We start from the raw sequence: 20,762 nt of genomic DNA, 5'->3' as shown, positions 1-20,762 counted from the left end.
TCTTTTAGCATCTGAAGGGTCCATGAGTGTTGAAAGTGAGTATAACAAATATTGCAAAAAGAAAGAAGGAACTGATCTCTTTTATACATGGGTATATAAAAATGCGGGTAGAATGAATGTGTAAGGACTTCATTGAGAATCCTCGTGCTATGCATATACTTGACATTTATTGGGTGTCGACATTGAAAACCATGCCATTGTGTAACATTGTAATACACATTCACAACCACAATGTAATTGTGGAAAGGTCTAAGTACATGTGGTTCATGGTGGCACTCTTTGGTGAATAAATATCCAATAAATATTTAGTGAAGATACTAAAATATGGTTTTATCTAGCAGCGTTGATCTTTGAGTACCGTGAATGCCAAAGAAAGATTTATTGAAGATACTAACATATAGTTTACCTAGTAGCATTTAAGAAAAATAGAGGAGGGGTATTTTGGTAATTACTTAAACTCATCTGGCTCTAGAGTCTATACATACATACATATATGTAGCTACACAAATATGAGCAGGTAGCACACGTAAAACCCTTTGAAGACGAAAGAACGAAACCTGTGCGAAGCCTGAGGCAGAAGACGACGGAAGGAAGAGGCTATGGCGGACGTGCCACCATTTGTCTCTGATCTCCAGAAGGACCTCCAGTCGGCCGCAGACGAGGCGTTCAAGGATGTACAGAACTATGTGAATTTCACACTCCAGGTCTCTCTCACTATGCGTGCCTATGCTGTTTTTTTTTTCTTGCTTTCGTTATTTCTTCCTTTAGTCAGTGTCTCCCTCACTCTCACAGACGTACGTGCATCTTCCAAGGAGGTTTTCTTAACTTTCTGCTCCATCTCCATCTCCATCTCCACGTCCATTCCCATCTCTCTCTCTCTCTCTCTACATATTTTTGTTTTTTTTGTGTTTCTTCTGCCGTTTTATTTCTGTTTTCTTTTCTTCTTTATTTTTCTCTCTATGTCGACATATGTAAAAAAATTTTACTGTTTTTCTTCCATTCTTTACAGAGAGCGTATTTCAAGTGCGCATATGAGTGTTTCGATAGGAGCCGAAGTCAGGAACAGATCAGTCACTGTGTTGAACGATGCAGCGCGCCTGTGGTGAAAGCCAACTCTACTGTGCAAAACGAAATGTCAAGGTTCCAGGTTAGTTCTCCAGTGAGAGAATTTTTATAGTCATTTGCGAAGATAAGACATAGAGTTAGAAGACCTTGCATGATAAACAATGAAAGTCCTAGAGAATGGACCATTCCGAATTTCAAGGAGGTAGTGAATTATATTGAGCTAGAGAATGGACCATTTCGAATTTCAAGGAGGTAGTGAATTATATTGAGCTAGAGGACCTTGCATGGCTAAGAATAAAAGCATCAAAGTCGTAGAGAATAGATCATCTCGAATTTCGAAAGAGACAATAGATGATATAGAGATAGGAGGTCTTGCATGTCAAAGAAAGAAAAAGAAGAAAAACTCATAGACAATAGACCTTTCAAAATTTAAAGGAGACTATAAATGATATAGAGCTAGGAGACTTTGTATGGCAAAGATAAGAAATAAGGAAAGTCATAGAGAATGGCCCATGTTGCCTTTCAGAGGAGACAACGGATGATATATAGTCCTTTTGTAACAAAGAAATAAAGAAAATCGCAGAGAGTGGATCAGATACAGGAAAACGAATATGAAAGGAGACAATGAGTGTGATGCTTAGCTAGAGACTTGGAGAGGAGCTGGGATGACAATGTTGAGAATTATGGAATTTTCTATGCTTATTCAATACCGTTTTCATAAAATCATACTTTACTCTTGTCACATCCTGCGTTAACTTTTGATAATTCTCATTCCAACTAATGAAGAGGTTCATAATAATAAGCTCTTAAAACTCTTGCTTTCCGAAACTTATTGCAGGAAAGATTAAGTCGTAGCTTGATGGTTTGCCAAGACAGGTTCGAAGCTGAAAGGCTAGTTAGGCAATCAGATGTCTCTACCAGAGAGCTTGAGAAGTGTATGGAGGGGGTGGTTAAGGAACAAATGAAGACGTTGCCACATCTCGCTAATCAAGTTAAGTCACGATTGCCCCCTGAGCCAAGTCACAGCTTATGACTTTGCTTGTTGCTAATGATCCATGTAAAGTTTGTTATTGGATTGCATGTGGGGTATGGTTGGAGGAGTTATGGAAAAACAATTCTTTTTGGGAATGTTGATATCAGTCCCTTGTAGTACATACCGAGGACCATTTACTTTGAGAGAAACTTGATCATTTGTAGGCATATCCTTATTCAGTAGTTATATTCTATAGGAATGAGATATTCAACTGGTATCCCCAATTTGATCATTTTCTTTGCTGGAGATTTTGTGCACCAAAGCAAAATTTTGTTGATGGGCAGACAAGGAGAGAAGACAGTTTACATTTTATGCGCCAAATGTCATTTAAATTATACAAAAACTTAATTTCATGTCCTTGTCTTGTTTCCTTCCTATATATGGTGTATCTTATAAGCTTGATTAATTCAAGTGTTTAACCAACTAATCAGATTTATGCAGGGTCAGAAACGGTATTTTTTTTCAGCTAGATAACTGTTGATGTGATAAACTGCAGTATGCCTAGCATGTCTCACAAAAGTTACTTGTGAAAAATTGTATTGCCTTGCACATCACCAGAAAGCAGTAGTGCCATATCAGAAGAACAAACTTTAAACGTTGTCGTTCTATCAAGAAACAATTTATCAATGCTCGCATTATGTGTAGTTATGACCAACCTGCTTTTCTGTCCTACAGTTCTAAACTAGAATTTCTATAGGCATTTCTATGTTCATAATATATTGTGTGTTCTACGTTCAATGGATTTGCTTTTGTATCACAAGGCTCAAATAGAAACTATGCCCGTAATGGTTTCCATCACCCATTTTGAGTTTCACAACGGTTTTTACACAAATTTGTGTGGAAAGTCACTATTTGGTAAATTCATTGCCTCGTAGACAAGTGAAGAAGAGGATAGTTGCTCATTTACCTACTAGTTAATAGAGCATGGTTAGTGGAGAGAATCTTGTTTGAATGACAAAGGTAAGGTAAGAAGTAAAGCATCTCTTGTCGTAGTCTTAAACGAGAAAAATCTTGAATGGATTTTAGTATGTTGGAGTTTACGATCACAAATTGTTTGGAAATCACATATATAGGTTGAGTATAAATATAAAGAATCAGTAGTTAAATTATGCTTTACAATCTTAACTTTGTTCTCTAACGTACCAGGCCTAAAAGCTATGTTGAATGTAAAAGATTTTGATTTTATGTAAAGAAGTGGGCATCAGATTACAAAATTTAGTGTTGACAAACAATAGGCCTGATGATAAACATAGCTTGAAAGGAAGCACATAATTGAATAAACTTCAAACATCCTCAAAGTGGCACTAACATATTACAAGGGATGACACACTCGAGACAAAGAATAGAAGCCATCCACAAACTAAATATCTACACTCTTTGTGGATAATCTATGGGACGAGTAGTCATCCATAAAGTAGATATTATTTTAGTAGTGTTCAAGAAAAAAGAATGTCACATGTCATTAATCCAACCATATGGTTTGATAAAACTATCAACCAAAGGACACAAAACTGGAAACAGTGAATAAATGTAGCCAAGCTACCAATATACAATTGGCTAAAGGAATAGGATGGGGCGATAGGATTCATATAGCAAGGAGACTATGATTATGTCCTGTGGTGCCGTGGGGTCACTAGGCAAACTAACAATGGCTGCCAAAAGGCAATGGAGGTTGGTTGGGAGGAGCAACTTGCGATGCATTATTGGCCCTTTGATGGCCATGGTCCATGGAGCCATGAGTGAGAGAGAGAGAGTGAAGGAAGTGACAAAGGCTAAAAAAGAAAGTCAAGACAAGACAGGCACAAGGCAAGGCAAGGCAAGGCAATGATGATAACGATGGTAAGTATGTAAGAGACAATACATATGGTACATACATACATATGTTACTATGTACATATGTACATATATGAAAGGACAAAATGAACAGAGAGAGTAGATAAAAGAAAGATAGAGAGGTATCGATTCTGTAGGTGCAGAAATGATAGTAGGCTGTAGCGATGAGAGATACACACACGTGACACAAACACAATGGTTCTTCTATCGGACCAAACATTCCCTCTCTGAGTTTCTGACAATATAAATCCACAGACACTATCACCGAAGGCTTTTAGGGTTTGCATTGTATGGCTAATCCCACCATGTCTTCTTCTTCTTCTTCTTCTTCTTCTTCTTTTCCATATAGCCCGCCCTTCATGGTAGATACTTCTCGTCATGATTGCCAGCTCCGTCTAAAGGCTATTCGAGCTCTAAATCCATCATCAGCATCGTCTTCTTACTCCTATTCCACTCCGGCTGCATTCAATTCCCATTTAAAACAGAGCTCTGTCAGAATAAGGGTTTGCAGGTTTCCAGAGATCACTCAAAGAAACGGAGTTCCTCCCTTCATTTGTTGTGCTACAGGAAGCAATAATTCAAATGATCAGTCGTCATCTCCTATATCTATATGGGACATTGAATCACTGCAAAAAGTTGCTTCACGGATAGGTGACCCTTTGCGTGAGATGCTTAGCATCGCAAATAAGAGGTTGCAAGCATACTTCGATGGATCAAGAAAAGAGAATTTGGAGCAGAAAGAAGCATCTGAAGTAGAAGAACATGTAGAGATGGAGTTGGATCTGGAAGATGAAAAGGAGAAATGGAGTTGGGAGAGATGGCAAAAGTATTTTACTGCACTTGAAGAACAAGAGAAGGCATTATCTATTGTTAAGGTACGTGAACCGCTTGTTATCAATATGCTGCCTTCTGAAAACAAAATATCTTTCTAGTGATGGATTGTGCATAAAATCTCATCAGGAAAACTTTTTTCCGTCTGAAAATGAAGTTTGATTGGTTATGCATAAATATGACGGGAAGATTTTTTCTTTCTTTAAAAGAAGCTCTTTTTTCTCAATGCATTGGTTGCCTAGATGCAATTCTTTTTTCTAAGAATCCCTTTTTGCTTGATACGTTACCCATAAACTCTCCTCGGGAATGAGTTTTTCGATGGGTTATAAACAAAATCTCACAACGAGTTTTCCTTGCCTGCTGAAAAAGGAGCTCCTTCTGCGCAATTCATTTATAAACCAAGGCGCACTTGGAAGGGAATTTCCTTCTAAACACTAATCTCCTTTTATGTATTAAAGCTTACATGAAGATCGTTCTGCTTTCTGATGTGTATAAAAGCTCACATGATGATCTTTATGATTTCCACTGAATGGCAAAACGACAATCCATCCATCACTTGGCAAACGTTTTCCCCTGGAAATCTTAGATAAAAAAATAAAACTTCCTGAAGTTTATGGATTCCTTAAAATTTAATTTTACAGCTTAGAAGCTAAATTGCTCCTGAAGTACAAATTTGACACCTTGCTGGTTCCGAAGACCAGCACCTCTTTTTGTATTTCTTAGTGATAATTAATAGGAAACAATATAGTAAAATAGACTCAGCCAGCAATTTAAGCCTATTTATCATCCGCATGTAGCAGAGGACTTTTAGTTATGAGACATGCAAAGAGCAATATCGTTATGGTTTCTATGTCAAAAAGGGTTTGTTTATACGAGCCAATTCTTGCTGCTGCTGCGAAGTGTCAACTCTCCAAAAATAATATCTAATCCACCACTTTTAATTGACACACATTGGAACCCAATGTTGATCAGACTCACTGATTTCCAATCAACCTCGGCTTCTCCTGTCTAGGAACCATACAATGTTTTCTTTTCTAATTTCAAAAGATCCACGGGAGTAAGTAAAATAATTAATTAATAATAAACTAAAAATAAAAAGAAAAACAGCATTTCCTGGTGATGTTATGCTTAAAGGCTCACCAGGAAGCCTCTTTTGTGCAGTGTGAACTTGAGAGTGCAGTCTGTGAAGAAGATTTCAAAGAGGCTGCACGGTTGAAAGCTATCCTGAATGAGGCAACTGTGAAGGACCCAGTTTCGGAAGCCTTCACAGAACTAACGGTATATGAACATCATTTCTTCCTATTCTGTAGACTTCCATTGGCTGACCCTGGAAGTTTAGTACTTATTTTGCAGAATATTCATATTTCTCTCTTTTCTCCAGTATTGCACTTGCTAACCCTCAAATTTTACTACCTCCTCTACAGAAAGCTCTCAGTACTGAACACTATGAAGAAGCACAACGACTGAGAGATAAAGCTGCAGCCGGATTGGTAATTTTTTGGATAAACATCGACGTGAACTCCCTTTTACCTTCGTGTATCTGAAATAAAGATACATATAACAAGAAATTTAATGCACCACTGTAATGTGCAATGCAGGTAGGGTGGTGGGTGGGATTATCTGAGGGTGAAAGTGATCCATATGGACGGATCATTAACATCAGCCCGTCATATGGAAAGCTCATAGCTAAGGGATACACGGCAAGGTTGGAGAATATTTTTGTTTTATTTTTGTTGCAGCTCATTTTGTTATTTTAATTACTGGTTTTGCTGTTGACAGGCAGCTGGCGAATTCAGCATCAGGCAATCCATTGTTTGAAGTATTCATACGCAAAGACTCTAACGGGTACCATCAACAGGTATATAAATTGCATTGTTTAATTTGTTGATTTCATCCCAAAAGATTAGTTGTCTAAAATGGGTTTTATGATCAATCAATCATACAGGCAGTATATTTGCAACAAGGAATAGCTAAGGAGTCCGCACCAGTGTCAGCCAGTTCAGTTGATGGGAAGATCAATGACAATTCCAATGTCATGAATGTGAATGTCTTGACTGAAGATGGAAAAGGAGATATGGCTAAAGACTTAACAAAAGCTTTTAGAGATGACAAAAACAAGGGTGAAGATCCAGCTGATGATGGATTAAACAGCATCATTAATTTCCTCAAAGATCGATTACCTGATGTAAAACTTAAGGTATTTAAGGTGACTACTCCAAACGGGGAGGATATCCCTAAGATTGTTGAGAAACTTTTGGAGCAAGTTGGGACTCAAGAGAACAAAAGTTCTAAGAGTCAAATAGAACCTTTAGAGCCTTTGGATGAAGTTGAGCGAGAATCAAACAATGAAGCTGGCAATGATGATGAATTCATCCAAGAATTAAAGGAGACACCCATTAGATTAATAGTTGGTGGAATGCTTCAAAATGCTGCAGCTAGAAAACTACCTAAGGTTTCTACAAGGGTTCCAGCAAGAATTGAATATCGAAGTAAAGATTCCTTTCTATTACACATTGAAGAATATGCAGCACTGATGCAGGACAGAGAGTCATTGGCTTCATTGAAAGTGGCCGCTCTTATGACACCGTCATTATCAGATTCTCAACCAGATGCATCTGAAGCCAGTTCAAATCTTGATAAAATTCCAGTCAAGGTATTACTATTCTGAAAATGATTGCATAGACAAAATGAGTGCTTTATGAGGATGGAAATATGGAATAGGGAAAACTATTCCCTGTTCTAATCACGAGAACAAGATAGGGGGACCGAGCTGAAAATTGACTCTTCCCTGCAGAAATTAGGCTGTTTCTAGATAGAGCAAAATTGTTGGTTCCCGCTCAGGCCAATAAAAATAGGTTTTTTTTGAAACAGCTGTTATGTTAAGTTTAGATTAAAAGTCAGACAATTGGTGAGATAATTGTGCTCTCTGCAGCATCCACCTGCATGGTCTGTTATATATTTGATTGTATGTTTTTATTTATGTTACTGTCTTAATGCAGACCATTGTTACTAATAAAGATATGCAGGTTTCAAGGGAAATGAGTGAGCTTCTCAAACTGGCTGTTAACCAAGTACAGAAACGCTATGTCCTCTCAAAGTGTACATCTTTTGAGCGAATCAAGTTTCTTGATTCTGAAGCAGACCCTTTGACAGGTAATCATGCCTCGTAGAATATGTTTTATTTATGGGTCAGGTATTGTTGACCTAAATTCATAACACCTTAAACCTAATTTCTCTTATGCAATGAATAAATATTAATGTTACATGCAAAAAAAATCATGTGCTAGGATTGTGTACAGGTTCTTTCTTCTAAATTATTATAGACATACTAGAGGTTTGGTCAATACTGCAAGAACTCAATAAGTACTTGGATTGGCTTATTATGGCATCACAGAACTAAGTATGTTGATCCAGTATGAACGTGAAGGAGGTAGGACTGCATAGCATGACATAACATAATTGCTGATTAATCTATTATAATCCCTTGTAAGCATGGGGATACAATTTGATGACATTATTTCAGTTGACAAGCAAAAATAATGTTAGCAAAGTTATATATTGCCGTCTTTCCACAGCTTGAACTATATTTTGGAGTTTTCAATAAGAAATGGCCCAACAGCTCTTTGGAAGTTCCAATAATGAAACCATATCCTACTGCAGAACGAGGTCTGATCAAACTGTTTTCTCAATAACTTTTTTTGTGTAGAATTACTCAGTAATAGAAATTGGTGTGAATATAGACTGTGAAACTGCATTATCTAGCAGTATCTCTGTGGTCGTTTTCATCGGCTTTGTAATAGTGTGTTTCATTGAGAGTATTACAAGGCATAAGTCTTCAGGTCATTCTAGGGCAAGCTCACTCAGAAAAACCAGCTTGATGTAAATTGAGATGTGTCGTAACTAATATAAGTTCAAGCATGATTTCTGCCCTTATATTAGCTAAGAGAGATTCCATGCTTATGGTGCTAGTTGGCTGGTCTAAAAGTTTGAACCTAAATCTATATGATTGCTGTAATTTAAACGATTTAGACTCTTGAAAAGAATTGTGGACTGGTTTAAATGCTTGAACTGCGTAGCATAGAAGTAATGTTGAATGACTATACTTGGAAATATGAGAATGCTGAAAAGTTTGACAGACCTATGGAAAAGAATATACTGTCTCTAGCCTGGTGTGGACAGTATCAGGTTCGTGACACTAGAAGTTTCACAGTAGCTTATTAGGAAAATGTGGAAGGATAATCTTTTCTTGGCGTCCTAGTATGTTTCTCCAACTTGTCAAATGATTTTAAGATTGCTGTGCAATGAGAACAATTTAGATTGTTGAAAAGAGTTGTCGACCGGTTTGAATATTTCAACCTAGGTCTACAAGTTCGCATTATAGTTGCTTGACCTCTAGATTAATAGCTTCATATGTTCATAATGATATATTAACGTCCACAGGGGGCCAACATGACCCATGGTACCACCTTTGTTTGCAGGATTATATGAGAGAGTTAGAGATCCTTCATTTTTTGACAGGATTATATATTGGTTCTTTTGGGCCTTTTACATCAGAGATAGTCCAGCTACGGCGAAAATTTGGCCACTGGCATAGAGAATCAGATATAAGCAATTATAAAGAAAAACTTGAGTTTTTTGAATATGTTGAAGCTGTGAAGCTTACTGGAGATTTGAATGTACCAGCTGGTCAAGTATGAACTTTCTAGTTTTATCCCTCAGTATTCCTTGATTAGATTTGTTTTTAGTTCCAAATTGTTGCTTTTTGTTTTCTAGGTTACCTTCAGAGCAAAGATAGGGAAAGACTGTAAGCTGTCACATCAAGGTATCTATCCAGAGGAGCTTGGAGTGGTAATAATGACTAGCGACTTTAACCGTGTCCATTGTTTTCTTAGGGGAATAAGTTTTGAGGTTCATGTATTGCCTTTGTAGATTGCGAGGTATAAAGGCCAGGGCATGTTGGCAGAACCTGGTTTTATTAATCCGCAGTGGGTTGATGGAGAACTCCTATTATTTGATGGGAAGGTAAACATTAAATAGATAACAGCGTTGTTTTAGCCACTTTCTTCATAACACTCTAGTTAAATGCATAAAGGTGAATGTGGTTTTGCAGGGCCTTGGTCATTTAAATGGAGCAGAGATTGGCTTTGTATACTCCGTCCCAGACAGACATTTTCTTGTGCTCTTCAATCGGTTAAAGCTGAAGGCTCAGAAGTAATGGGATGCTACATACTGAGAAATGACCCCTAAATGCCTTCCAAAGCATGTGGCATCTTCATAATATTGAAGTAAAAAAGCTCTACAATTTTACCATGTTCTGTTATGGAGATGATACATGATCGCAAAGAATACACACATAGTAGAGTAAATCTTGTTGGTTATATAAATGCCAGGAATGCCAGGAAGTGTTGTAACTTCAATCCAATCGTGTTACTGATTATATCTTCAATCCGAGCCCCTATTATATAGAAGTTTCCAATATCCCTTGGCTAAAAGAGATGCCATAAAATGGTTCAATCTTAGTGCCAAGCCCCTACTTTGTATAGATATGTAGTCCCTGGGTTAATAGAGGCATCTTCAAATGTAGTATTCCTCTGTTAGAATGTACAGTGTCCATGATATGATGTCTCAGAATTATGTTTGAGAGTTACAGAAATAAGAACGGGATTTGAGTGACATTTTGCAATGTTCTAGCAGTTTGTTTTGAAAGCCAAGGTTCAGTTGATAGTTTGTCAGAAGATATTAAAGGTAATTTGCAACAATGTTATTCTCTGGTAACAAGTCACAAACCTAAGAACACTGGGATTTTGCCCTAAATTAGGAAACCTTGCTGATTTTTGGTTTTTAGGTCCTGTTGTCTTCACTAACTGCAAATGTGCATTTTTCATCATGCAAGTTCCTCGGTACTTGTCACATCATGTCTGGGGCCATTAAAACGATAATGAGATTCCTAAAACTGAGGCGGGTTTAACATAATGTGGATGCTCACATGATGTATATTCAAAATGTGACAAATATATTTGATGAAAAATTAGTGTTTCAAATACGTAGCTAAGCCATGCAAAGTATTTAATATAGATACTTCTGGAAAGAGATGGCACAAATTTCACACTTATATGCATACCACAAACATTTACTTATATAATTGCCTTTAGAAATTAGAATACGATAAATATTTACTTGTATGGCTGCCAAAAATATTTTGACCATATGTAAGAGTTCTATGCCATGGCACAGCATAGTCCAAATCAAACAAAAGAGCAGAAAACATCTAAGTGTTGCAAAGATGAAACAAAGAAATCTTACGAAATTTTCAGAACATTGTTACAGCATAGCAAACAATTTCCATTTGTCTCACTCAGGTCATTTCGTTTTTTTCTCTGGTAGTAAAACTTGCCAACTTTACATTTGTTTTACTTTACTTTGAAGTTAGTTTGTAGATCTTCTAATACCTTTTCTATTTCATTGGAATCTAATATCCATCTGTCCTTACCAAGGTAACCTTTTGATGACATTCCTAGGTTGTTTCTCTTTTCTGTCAAATACATTTTCTATGAAATTGAAATCATCATGCATTCATAGAGCAGTGTGATCAAGTAGAGTTTGTTTTTAATTTCTCGAATTGGATATTTGTACAAAGTTATCACGTCTGATCATATGCTATTTCACTCAAATTGCTTTTTTTGGGTGGTATTCTTTTATTTGACCATGACTTCTGGATGAACATTAAAATCACCAGATAAATCATGAAGAAAGTGGACCATTTGGATTGTGAGTTTCGATATCAACATGTCGAATTCCTGGAACAAGTCTCTGAATCTCTCTTTCCAATCTGTCAACCTCACTACCAAGAGCTGAAACCACTTCTTCCCCTGCAAAATACATGTATATCCACTTACATCCACTACAAGGAGTTCACATCAGCAATGTACTTACTGCAGTATGATATGAGCAATCAAGAGACATTCTACCATAGAAAGACATGAGATTATCCAAAGCACGTTCATCTGGATCATTTACTGCTGCTTTGAACTGTTTCAGAATTCCACAACATCCAGATAAAAGATCATAATAAATTTGATATCAGCTCCAAACTATTTCAGAATAGAATGGCATTCACAGTACTCCAGAATCCATAAACTAACCTGATTGGCCCATGCCTCTCGATGATTCTGCTTCAGGTAATTCTTAACAATGACAACTCCATTGAAGTCTGTCAATACCAAACGGTTACTGAGATATTAAAACAGCAAGTGCTATGAAACGATGCAAGGACCTATAGTTTAATTTGCATAAAAGAAACTAGACATAAACTCTACATTTCCTCTAATTAATGGAGTAGCCAGAGTAGCCAGAAATATGATAAGAGTATAATTACGTTTCACCATAGGCAGTAAACAACCAATTCCTGAATAATGAGAAAAATCAGATACCAACACATAACTTTCTTGATTAGATGCCCCATTTGCTGCTCTCTAGTGTGCTACTCTCAAGCCTATCTCACATCACACATTTAACACAAGAAGAGAGCAATACGAAGGGACATGCAATGTTTGTCTTCAGCCAATTTGTTTCTCTCAAATTTCATTATTTAATATTAACCTCTTAGGTGGTTTTTTGCATGTAGTAAAGACAACTATTGCATAGTTGTATGATTATGAACAGATGATCTCCATTGGTACGTCACTTCTAATGTTATGACCTATTGCATTACACTGAAGTTGTTTCGATGGTCACTATATGTACAAATACCCACCTAGGGGTAAAAGACAAAGCTATATACTCTCTGAATAGGCTCCATTTTTCAACGATACTGTATTTCCAAAAGATCAAAGAGAATCTTATATTTGTTCAACCCTTTTGAGAATTCATTGAAATTGATAAGATGAAATTCAGTGGAAACTAAAGCATCACAGAGAATTGACCATAAATGAGAATGTGCACATTATTTCAGGTAAGACATATTAGTCTCCTTATTTGGAAAGTCACCCTGTCAATCAAAAAAGACTAGGATCATGGCTTGATTGAATGGGAAACAGACTCCTCGCTTGCCAGGACTATAATTGTTTAATCCGCCAGAGTATGACAGTCTATCCCTGGAAGACTTGCTTGAGAAGGACCTAGCAACATTATACTCTTCAAGTCTTAACAGGAGTGGAGAGCTGTCTGCAGGGAAACTTGCGATTGTATTCACACCTAGAAAGAGTATCCCCACTTCTCAGATAATGTCTGCACTAAGACCTCTACATAGTAACAGCATGGCCTCTAACCATGCCATCTGCACACCTTCACGAATGAACTTTCTACATCTCCTTAGATCATTAACAGTCATATGCTAAAGAGATATTAGCAAAGAATACTAAAAAGATGCATGTTTACCTATTTCTGCTTTGAATCTATAGGATCTCGGTCCAATGACTTCACTTTTGCAATCATAGACAGCATCCACGACCTAAAGAAACGAAATCAAGATCAATGTGGCACAAGGTTTTGAGAAAAGTGCATGTGAAACATTGTCAACATTGTCCTCCAGTAATGTAGAGATTACTGGATCAGATGCTAGAAAATCAAGCACACGTTTCATATCTTGTCGGTCCATCGCTCTTCCTAACAAAGCATGTCGGTTTCGTTGAATCAAAAACACAGCAACCTACGGCAAAGAGAGAGAATCGGTATTGGGAAAAAGTCAAATAAATTATTATTGCCATGAAATTGATGTTCACAAATATACATATCCCAAAGTATTCGAACACTGTAAGCCATATTTGGGGTTATATCAATCAAGGTTAACACTGCTACCGCTATTTCTGGAGGTCCCTTTCACATCCACTTTTCTTAAAAGTGTTTTAACCTTTAACCTTCTTTCTTACACTGATTTATAATCACGAGTTTTGTCAAGGCCAAGGATAGCAAGAGCATGTAGACATGTGCAAATTTACCAGTCTCATCTTTTTATGTTTTCTATGAAGAAAACACAGGTTCTCATAGAACCAAGAGTAGAAACATGCATTCTTACCAGTCCTAGAAACAGTTCTTGAAGTGTTGGCCTTGGTCGACTTTCTTCTTACACGATGATATGTACTTGCAATGCTGATTAAAGGCCAAGATAGCTAAAGCCATATGCAATGTGCGTATTTTCCAGGCTTCCTTGTATTGTGTGTAAAGGAAACAGCAAAATATTTCAATGTACTAAGTTAAAACAGACATTCTTACCACCCCCAGCAAGGTGCCCACAAATATTGAGCCAATTGGATCATAAATAGGATTTCCTGTAATAGAAACTGTTGTAAGAGATATCCCTGCAATCATCAGCCCAGTCACTGCTGCTCCATCCTTCATGTGAATAACCCAACAGTAAAGGCTAATGTAAGGATGCAGACTAGTATTCAGCTTCACAAAATAGGACCAAATATATTCATGTCTCCATTATACCTCCATCAAAACAGCAACAGCCGTTGGGTCATGACCATGCCAACAGTAACCCCACATGGTCATGCCTTCTGCAGTAGCTCCTTTACGCACAGCACTAAGGGCAACTAGCAACGAAATGCCTGAAATTGTAGTATTCATAAGCAAAAATACAAAAGCTTAGCTTGAATTTCGTTCCTCTCATGTTAATTTAGTTGTACCTTCCATTATCATGGAACCACCAAGAACCATAAATGCAATATGTATGTTATCTGGAAGCTGTCAAAACTAACATGTTCCACTAAAATGAGCAGCTGCGTGGAGGAAACATAAAACTAAAGAATCATAAATACAGAATAGTTGTGTGACCTCTGCCTTCCATAGGTTTGAAAATCCATCAACAATTGTAGCACCAGACCCTAAACAAAAGATACCAACAGCTGAAATGAGAGACCAAACAAACCTCTCCTTTGAATATCCATACCTGGAATCAAGCAGCCAATTCACCGGATTAAATATTCTTGAAGGAAAGACTTTGCAAGTTATTGCAGAAAAAAGCTTCATGGGAACAAAAAGTTAAACACAATTTTTACAGCATAATATATTAAGATAGACAAATTACACACGGATGCATATCATCAGGTGCTCTTCTGGAACTGATTAGACCATATGCCAGTAAGGCCTGCAAGATGAAATCAAAATGCAAACTTGAAATCACTCTAAACAAATGTATTCATATGGATTCTTATTGTTTATGTTTCGTCATCACGTACTTAAATGAATCTTAAGATGCTTTTAATCTTTCACATCTTATAAACCTAGACTATCTCCATCTTCTTTCTCACTTTTGACAATGCCTCACCTGATTGGCGAGGTCTGCTAGAGAATGGACAGCTTCAGCAAGCAATACATGGCTTGAGCTCATTACCCACATGCTACACTTCAAGGAGAAGATTATAAAATTGCACCAAAGTGCTACAGTGACAGCTCTCTGACTGCATAGCAACATTTTGTATTTTCAAATACATAAGAAAATGCAACATGCCTGACCACATGTGTTGCACTACACACATTTCTAGCAATATGGACACTTCTGCTTCAGACTTATTTCAATATAGTTTTCTTCAGACTATCATTAACAATCTCTAAGAAACATAAATATATTAAATGAAATATCATTGCAGTGAAAATCTAGAGCATAAAAAACTGCCACATGATGCACTACGCACATTTCTAGCAATATGGACACTTCAGCTTCAGACTTATTTCTACATAGTTTTCTTCAGACTATCATTAACAATCTCTAAGAAACATAAATAGAGTAAATGAAATATCATTGCAGTGAAAATCTAGAGCATTGTCCAGCTTATATAGCATTCAACCATATGTTTTTGTTCTGCAGTTATACGATTATGAGCAAAAAGTGTACAGAGAAAATTCTACCATGCAACACAGACTTCTACTTAGACTCTACAAATCACCAACAGAGTACAAATCTTTAAAAAAAATCCATATGCACAGAGTGTAACAAAAAAATTAAAATCGTGAAATGTAAAGGGCTACAGAATGCCATTGTATATTTTGTAAAATGCACCTAATTTGAAAGTTTCTGTTGCTATAACCGCACTTTATATTCAATGTTAAGACTAAAAAAAATACTTGAATCATGCTACTTACAGCCAAACATAAGATAAATTAATATTATCCACTTGCAATTATAGGTAGCAAAGACTAGGAGTGTGTTAATAGTGATTGAAAGACAGACCATCTAATTGCTACGTACCTGTAGTCTTGGATTTCTGGGGTAGCAACATGATCATGACCTCCGTTTACAGCATCAGAACTAAAGGCTGTGCAAGGTCAAAGCTCCAGAAATCAGATGTCTATATAATATAAAGGCATACAAAACCAATATTAAAGACTGTTAACAAAAATGTTCAAAAGTAATCTTCAGACTTGGCAGATATCACATTCAATGTTAGTCATCAAATTCTAACTTTAACCATTACCAGAACTTAAATAAAATATTTTCTTTAGTCTTAGAATTAAATCACCCCAAAGTTACGATAATCGCAATGATATTTTTTATTCAAACCTGATAAAGAAGCTTGATGATCTCAACCGCAAAGGATACAAGAAAAGTCATTGCATAATATTGTGGGCGTGTGCAACTAAAACAAATAAAAAGTAATGAAATTTGCGAGTGAAATTCAGTCCTATGAGGATAGGAACACGGTGACTTACTCGAGATATACATAATGGTCATCTCTACATTACTGCAGAGAAAGAGAGAATTCATTACATCATCTAATTTGTTGCAATATTGCAGACAATGAAATTCTCATTGCGGTTTTTTCCTGAATATCTTATATTAAAATCAAATTTTACTATAGGCTTAAATGAACAGAATGAGAGGAAAAAAACAATTTGCCACAGACTGGAATGATCAGGCTCAGCTCATCAATACAAGAATCAGCTACTTCAGTAAAAAAAACATAAAGACAAAGAAAGAGGTGAGATTAGATGTCAATGAGATAAAACTAATGGAGTCCATAAATGTTCCATTTTCAGCACCTACATTCACTTGTTAACAGGATTAAAAGAAAAAAGAATTGTAAGCTTTTACACAAACTACCTCTATTGCAAAAGAAGATATTTTCCATTATTGCCAAGCTTTTAGGCCAGCAATCATGTTGTGATCGATGCTTGAACTTAATCTTCGGCGCTGTTTGAACTCTAGTATCTGGGGAGAGATGGAAAATTGCTTAGAGAACTTTTTGATCACTGGGAAAGAGAAAAAGGGGGAGAGAGGGAGAGAGAATGAATTCATACCAATATGTGACATATTGCTTATATTGATCACTGACAAATCTTATATGGAGAACTCAGAATATCTTATATGGAGAGAGAGAGAGAGAGAGAGAGAGAGAGAGAGAGAATATCCTTACTTATAAAAGTATTGTTCGTTTTATGAATTAAGATATGATTCGGGGGAGGAGGTAATGAAAGATCATTTGCAGATACTGTAGAGATATCTCCATGACGAGAAAGAGAAAAGTCCTGTGAGGGAAGCCAATGCCTTTTGAAAGAGGACAATTTATGGAGAGAAAATGAACTAGGATCCCAAGAGATCTTGACCGGAATGTGTCCATGAGAAAAAACATTCTCCCTTCTGCTAGACATTGAAAAAGATTTCCTTAATATGGTCACAAGCATCCTCATTGTGCCAACAAAACCTGATTTCTTCTTCTTTCTTCTTTTGATTTTTTCTTCTTCTTCTTCGTTTGATTTTACTTGTTTTGTTTCTGTTTCTGCAGTAATTAGTGCATCTGTTTTGTTTCTGTTTCTGCAGTAATTAGTGCATCTCTTATCTTTTCCTGTTACTTCTGTTTCATTGTCGTAACAATTGTCTACTTCTTCTCCTCCTCTATTCTTCTTCGTTTTAAAGATCCATTGCATGCAAATATTCTTTGGTGTTGCTGGAAAAGCTCAACTTAGCATACTATGCATCCCCGTTACATTGAAGCACGTCTGCTTCTGCTTCTGCTTCTGTTTCGGCGGTATTTAGCAATCTCTTTCTTGTCTCCGTCTGCTGATTCGGTTTCATCTGCTGTTCCTGCTTCTTCTATTTCTTCTCTTTCAGTTTCTTCCCTTTCTTCAGGATTCAGCGCATGGCTACTTCTCCTCCTCTTTCTCCATCGGCACCATTAACTTCTTCACTTTTTAACGCATGCAACGAACACGAATGAACGCTCCTATGCAATATTACAATATTACGACGCAGGAGAACCTAAGCTGATCAGTGATGGTGGAGGCGAGGAGAACAGTCTCGAGTCTATAGGTTCGCAATCGCTTTTTCTGTTTTCCTCATGGATTCATTCCTTCGAAGCTTTGGCATGGCCAGACAGAACGACAGGTGCTGTCGAAGACGCAAGGAGAATAAATTCTTCCTGTGTTTTTTCTTTGGTTTAGGTGCTGTCGAAGACCAAACAAAAAAACACAGGAAGAATTAAACAGTCAATCGTCATTCAGAGAATGACACAGACAGCACGTCACTTTTGTTTCTTTCTTTCTTTCTTTCGCAGTCCTTTTCCGATGAACGCGTTCTGTTTTTATGTCGTGACTCGGTGCCCCTTTGCCGCTTGCCAGCACGTGAGCTGCGATGACGTCATGCCCACTTTGACTCATCCGCTCGTGTCTTTCTTTTGTCCGCCCGTTTATAAGCTTTCACCCGGTTTTGGGGGGGGGGGTTTATGGGGTTTAGGGTTTTTACGTAGTAGTCCATTGCAGCTCGTGATCTTTCCAGGGTATTATGATGGATGGATGGCCTTCACATCATCGTGTGACCATGTGAGATTTTATCTGTATATAGAGGCTCTCATGCGATGAAGTTATGTTCTCTTGGTATAGCCCACCATACTCCCTTCTATTGAACTAAGAAGGGTAATAACTAATGGAACGTGGAAAAATGTGATCCCAAATTCCACCAAATCATTTTCCGTCCAAAAGGAAGAAGAAGGCTAATATCTTGTGGAACATGGGAAAATGTGATCCCAACAAATTCCACCGAATCATTTTCAATCCAAACACAAAATGTGAGATGCTAGAAATGAATATTTTTTGTATGATCCATGATTTCGTTTCACGCACCATGACAACATGTCGTAAGGTTTGATGAGGATGAACAATCAGCTATCGTCCTTTTGTTGTTGTTGACTTTGTAACACAAACTCTTATTTTTAGTATAATTGATTGAATATGGCATGTGACTCGATTCCCAATTTAGTGACACCTTGTATGTAAAACAACATCTAACAAACAAGATGGCTTTGTTCATGAATGAAGATTTATTTGTTGACTTTGTAACACAAACTCTTATTTTTAGTATAATTGATTGAATATGGCATGTGACTCGATTCCCAATTTAGTGACACCTTGTATGTAAAACAACATCTAACAAACAAGATGGCTTTGTTCATGAATGAAGATTTATTTGGTGCACAAAGCAAAATGCTTTATGAATGATTGGTCAAATATATAACGAAATTCCCCACTTGGCATTGTATAAGTATGTATCGACCGTTTTTATCTAACATCATACACTCTGGTTTTTACATTAATTTATTGTCAAATGGCCATCACACAAAGTTAGTTTCCATGCCATGTGAACCCAACCTATTAGTAGTTTGTAATTGTTTACCAAAGCTAAGCCCATCCTCGCAAAAAATATTGTGTAAGATGACATAGGAATATTTTGAAAATATTCCGTGAAAAGGCAAAAGACATCCAATGTATACATTTATAAATATACTAATATAATGGTATTACACTGTCAAACATGTAATTGTTTTATTTTTTTCATTATAATTTATGATGTTGAAATCTATCTTTTAATTAATGATAGTGATACAATACGTTTTGAGGTCACCTTTGGGCAATCTCAACCTTCTATCACTTGCAAACAACGAAAACACAACCATATGAACCAACATATTGCTTCCAACCACTCTTTACTTATCGCGATCTTAATCGATGCTACCAATAAAGTACTACAATATGAAGACTTAAAAAGCAATACATATGAAAACCTACAATATATGACCTCAATTATTATGATTAATACAACATCATGTTAACAACATAAAGTCTTCGTTGATGCCTTGATATCCCTACATGAATTGTTTATGCCCAACGAGATATCGTCACGTGAAGATCTCGATCATCGTGACAAATAAGATACCGTTGCATTCCAATGTTTATGGCACGAGTCATTGCCAACACCATGCCGTGCAAATCTCAACTCCATATCAATGCGAGTTAAGGAAATACAACCCATGCCCGATGACAATACATAACAACATAATGCCAAGCCTACCAAGCTAGGTAGTTTTGGGAGATGCGGTTGATAATGAATCTCAAAGGTTGTTTGAGTTTGAAGATGGCAAACAATGATTATGTACTCCCCCAAATATATGGATTTATTTAGGAGAAATTACAACCACTGTTGCATGGATATTTGCCAATGAAAATTAATATTGCATCTTGGGTGGATTAATGGTTATAGGACGGTACACACTTGTCGCTACAAATGTACTATATCATCATGCAATGACATCATTATATTGTTAAAAGGTGTGGGATGTATGTAAGTCAAATACAAGGTGGTGGCAAATATTGCAATTGTGGTTGGCATTCTTCCCATTTGCCATTTTGTGCAAAGGTATTCATATGGACAGTCATGATTGGTGGGCTCCCACTAGGTTCAACCTTAAAGAGAGGTACATGCTTCTTTTGCACCATTATGTTGGAAGGACATTACCCATAGGTTCATTAAATGTCATATAGTGCATATCACTTGGAAGAACTTATCGAACACTTGGCAAGATTAAACTTCTTGTTATTTGACCTCAACAATGGGGTTTTTCCTCGGTATGTTCAAAATGATCCAAGTGAAGAGTTGGAGATATGGTTCCCAAATTTTACAATATCGGGGGACTGCAACGCAATTCGAATATAGGTGTAATACTGTTATGTTTGATATACATAGTAGATATTGGGCGAAAGCCTATGCGAAGAAGTTGAAAGGCATTCTTAC

At 36.8% G+C, this 20,762-nt stretch overlaps 3 protein-coding genes across 8 annotated transcripts; 2 read left to right on the top strand and 1 right to left on the bottom strand.

Moving 5' to 3' along the window:
* Positions 1–525: 525 nt before the first annotated feature.
* On the top strand, positions 526–2,455 carry LOC147859600 (uncharacterized). The gene is made up of 3 exons (XM_087325309.1): positions 526–704; positions 1,010–1,147; positions 1,904–2,455. The coding sequence occupies exons 1-3, from the start codon at positions 600–602 to the stop codon at positions 2,096–2,098; spliced, it is 438 nt and encodes a 145-aa protein (XP_087181435.1). The 5' UTR covers positions 526–599; the 3' UTR covers positions 2,099–2,455.
* A 1,766-nt stretch (positions 2,456–4,221) lies between these two features.
* LOC147859599 (protein EXECUTER 2, chloroplastic-like) lies at positions 4,222–10,437 on the top strand. 2 transcript variants are annotated; one of them, XM_087325709.1, is made up of 11 exons: positions 4,222–4,806; positions 5,924–6,040; positions 6,187–6,252; positions 6,361–6,467; positions 6,542–6,620; positions 6,708–7,415; positions 7,789–7,915; positions 9,281–9,453; positions 9,536–9,610; positions 9,692–9,784; positions 9,873–10,437. In XM_087325709.1, exons 1-11 carry the CDS (start codon positions 4,222–4,224, stop codon positions 9,975–9,977), a joined length of 2,235 nt encoding a protein of 744 aa, XP_087181835.1. In that variant the 3' UTR covers positions 9,978–10,437. The 2 variants fall into 2 exon arrangements, with proteins under 2 accessions (XP_087181835.1, XP_087181834.1); XM_087325708.1 differs by having other exon boundaries at positions 7,762–7,915.
* Positions 5,319–18,009, bottom strand: LOC147859598 (metal tolerance protein C4-like). 5 transcript variants are annotated; one of them, XR_015530347.1, is made up of 16 exons: positions 17,116–18,008; positions 16,800–16,910; positions 15,951–16,017; positions 15,030–15,162; positions 14,794–14,849; positions 14,537–14,651; positions 14,389–14,446; positions 14,192–14,310; positions 13,973–14,092; positions 13,308–13,409; positions 13,139–13,211; positions 11,905–11,972; positions 11,696–11,791; positions 10,927–10,980; positions 5,903–6,089; positions 5,319–5,770 (listed from the first exon to the last, which is right to left on the bottom strand). XR_015530347.1 is itself a non-coding variant. In XM_087325710.1 (14 exons), exons 1-14 carry the CDS (start codon positions 17,624–17,626, stop codon positions 11,458–11,460), a joined length of 1,803 nt encoding a protein of 600 aa, XP_087181836.1. In that variant the 5' UTR covers positions 17,627–18,004; the 3' UTR covers positions 11,050–11,457. The 5 variants fall into 5 exon arrangements, 4 of the variants coding, with proteins under 4 accessions (XP_087181836.1, XP_087181837.1, XP_087181838.1 ...); XM_087325710.1 differs by lacking the exons at positions 5,319–5,770; positions 5,903–6,089; positions 10,927–10,980 and adding an exon at positions 11,050–11,631 and having other exon boundaries at positions 17,116–18,004; XM_087325711.1 differs by lacking the exons at positions 5,319–5,770; positions 5,903–6,089; positions 10,927–10,980 and adding an exon at positions 11,050–11,631 and having other exon boundaries at positions 16,803–16,910; positions 17,116–17,999.
* Between the last annotated feature and the right edge of the window lie 2,753 nt (positions 18,010–20,762).

This window comes from Azolla caroliniana, unplaced genomic scaffold, assembly GCF_043228905.1.
Source record: "Azolla caroliniana isolate FFs.n. ecotype wild unplaced genomic scaffold, voAzoCaro1.0.p SCAF_10, whole genome shotgun sequence".
NCBI lineage: Eukaryota > Viridiplantae > Streptophyta > Polypodiopsida > Salviniales > Salviniaceae > Azolla > Azolla caroliniana.
The sequence above is the reverse complement of the archived record's forward strand: the minus strand, read 5'-3'. Positions and strand labels throughout refer to the sequence as shown.

Excerpts from the sequence above, each read along its gene's own strand:
- LOC147859600 (XM_087325309.1), top strand. The coding sequence starts at position 600 with ATGGCGGACGTGCCACCATTTGTCTCTGATCTCCAGAAGGACCTCCAG. Across the intron at positions 705-1,009 it reads ATGTGAATTTCACACTCCAG|AGAGCGTATTTCAAGTGCGC; the intron begins GTCTCTCTCACT and ends CATTCTTTACAG. Across the intron at positions 1,148-1,903 it reads ACGAAATGTCAAGGTTCCAG|GAAAGATTAAGTCGTAGCTT; the intron begins GTTAGTTCTCCA and ends AACTTATTGCAG.
- LOC147859599 (XM_087325708.1), top strand. The coding sequence starts at position 4,222 with ATGGCTAATCCCACCATGTCTTCTTCTTCTTCTTCTTCTTCTTCTTCT. Across the intron at positions 6,468-6,541 it reads GCTAAGGGATACACGGCAAG|GCAGCTGGCGAATTCAGCAT; the intron begins GTTGGAGAATAT and ends TGCTGTTGACAG. Across the intron at positions 9,785-9,872 it reads TCCTATTATTTGATGGGAAG|GGCCTTGGTCATTTAAATGG; the intron begins GTAAACATTAAA and ends GTGGTTTTGCAG.
- LOC147859598 (XM_087325710.1), bottom strand. The coding sequence starts at position 17,626 with ATGCAATGGATCTTTAAAACGAAGAAGAATAGAGGAGGAGAAGAAGTA. Across the intron at positions 14,850-15,029 it reads TAGCAGACCTCGCCAATCAG|GCCTTACTGGCATATGGTCT; the intron begins GTGAGGCATTGT and ends TTCATCTTGCAG. Across the intron at positions 11,792-11,904 it reads GAGAGGCATGGGCCAATCAG|TTCAAAGCAGCAGTAAATGA; the intron begins GTTAGTTTATGG and ends ATTCTGAAACAG.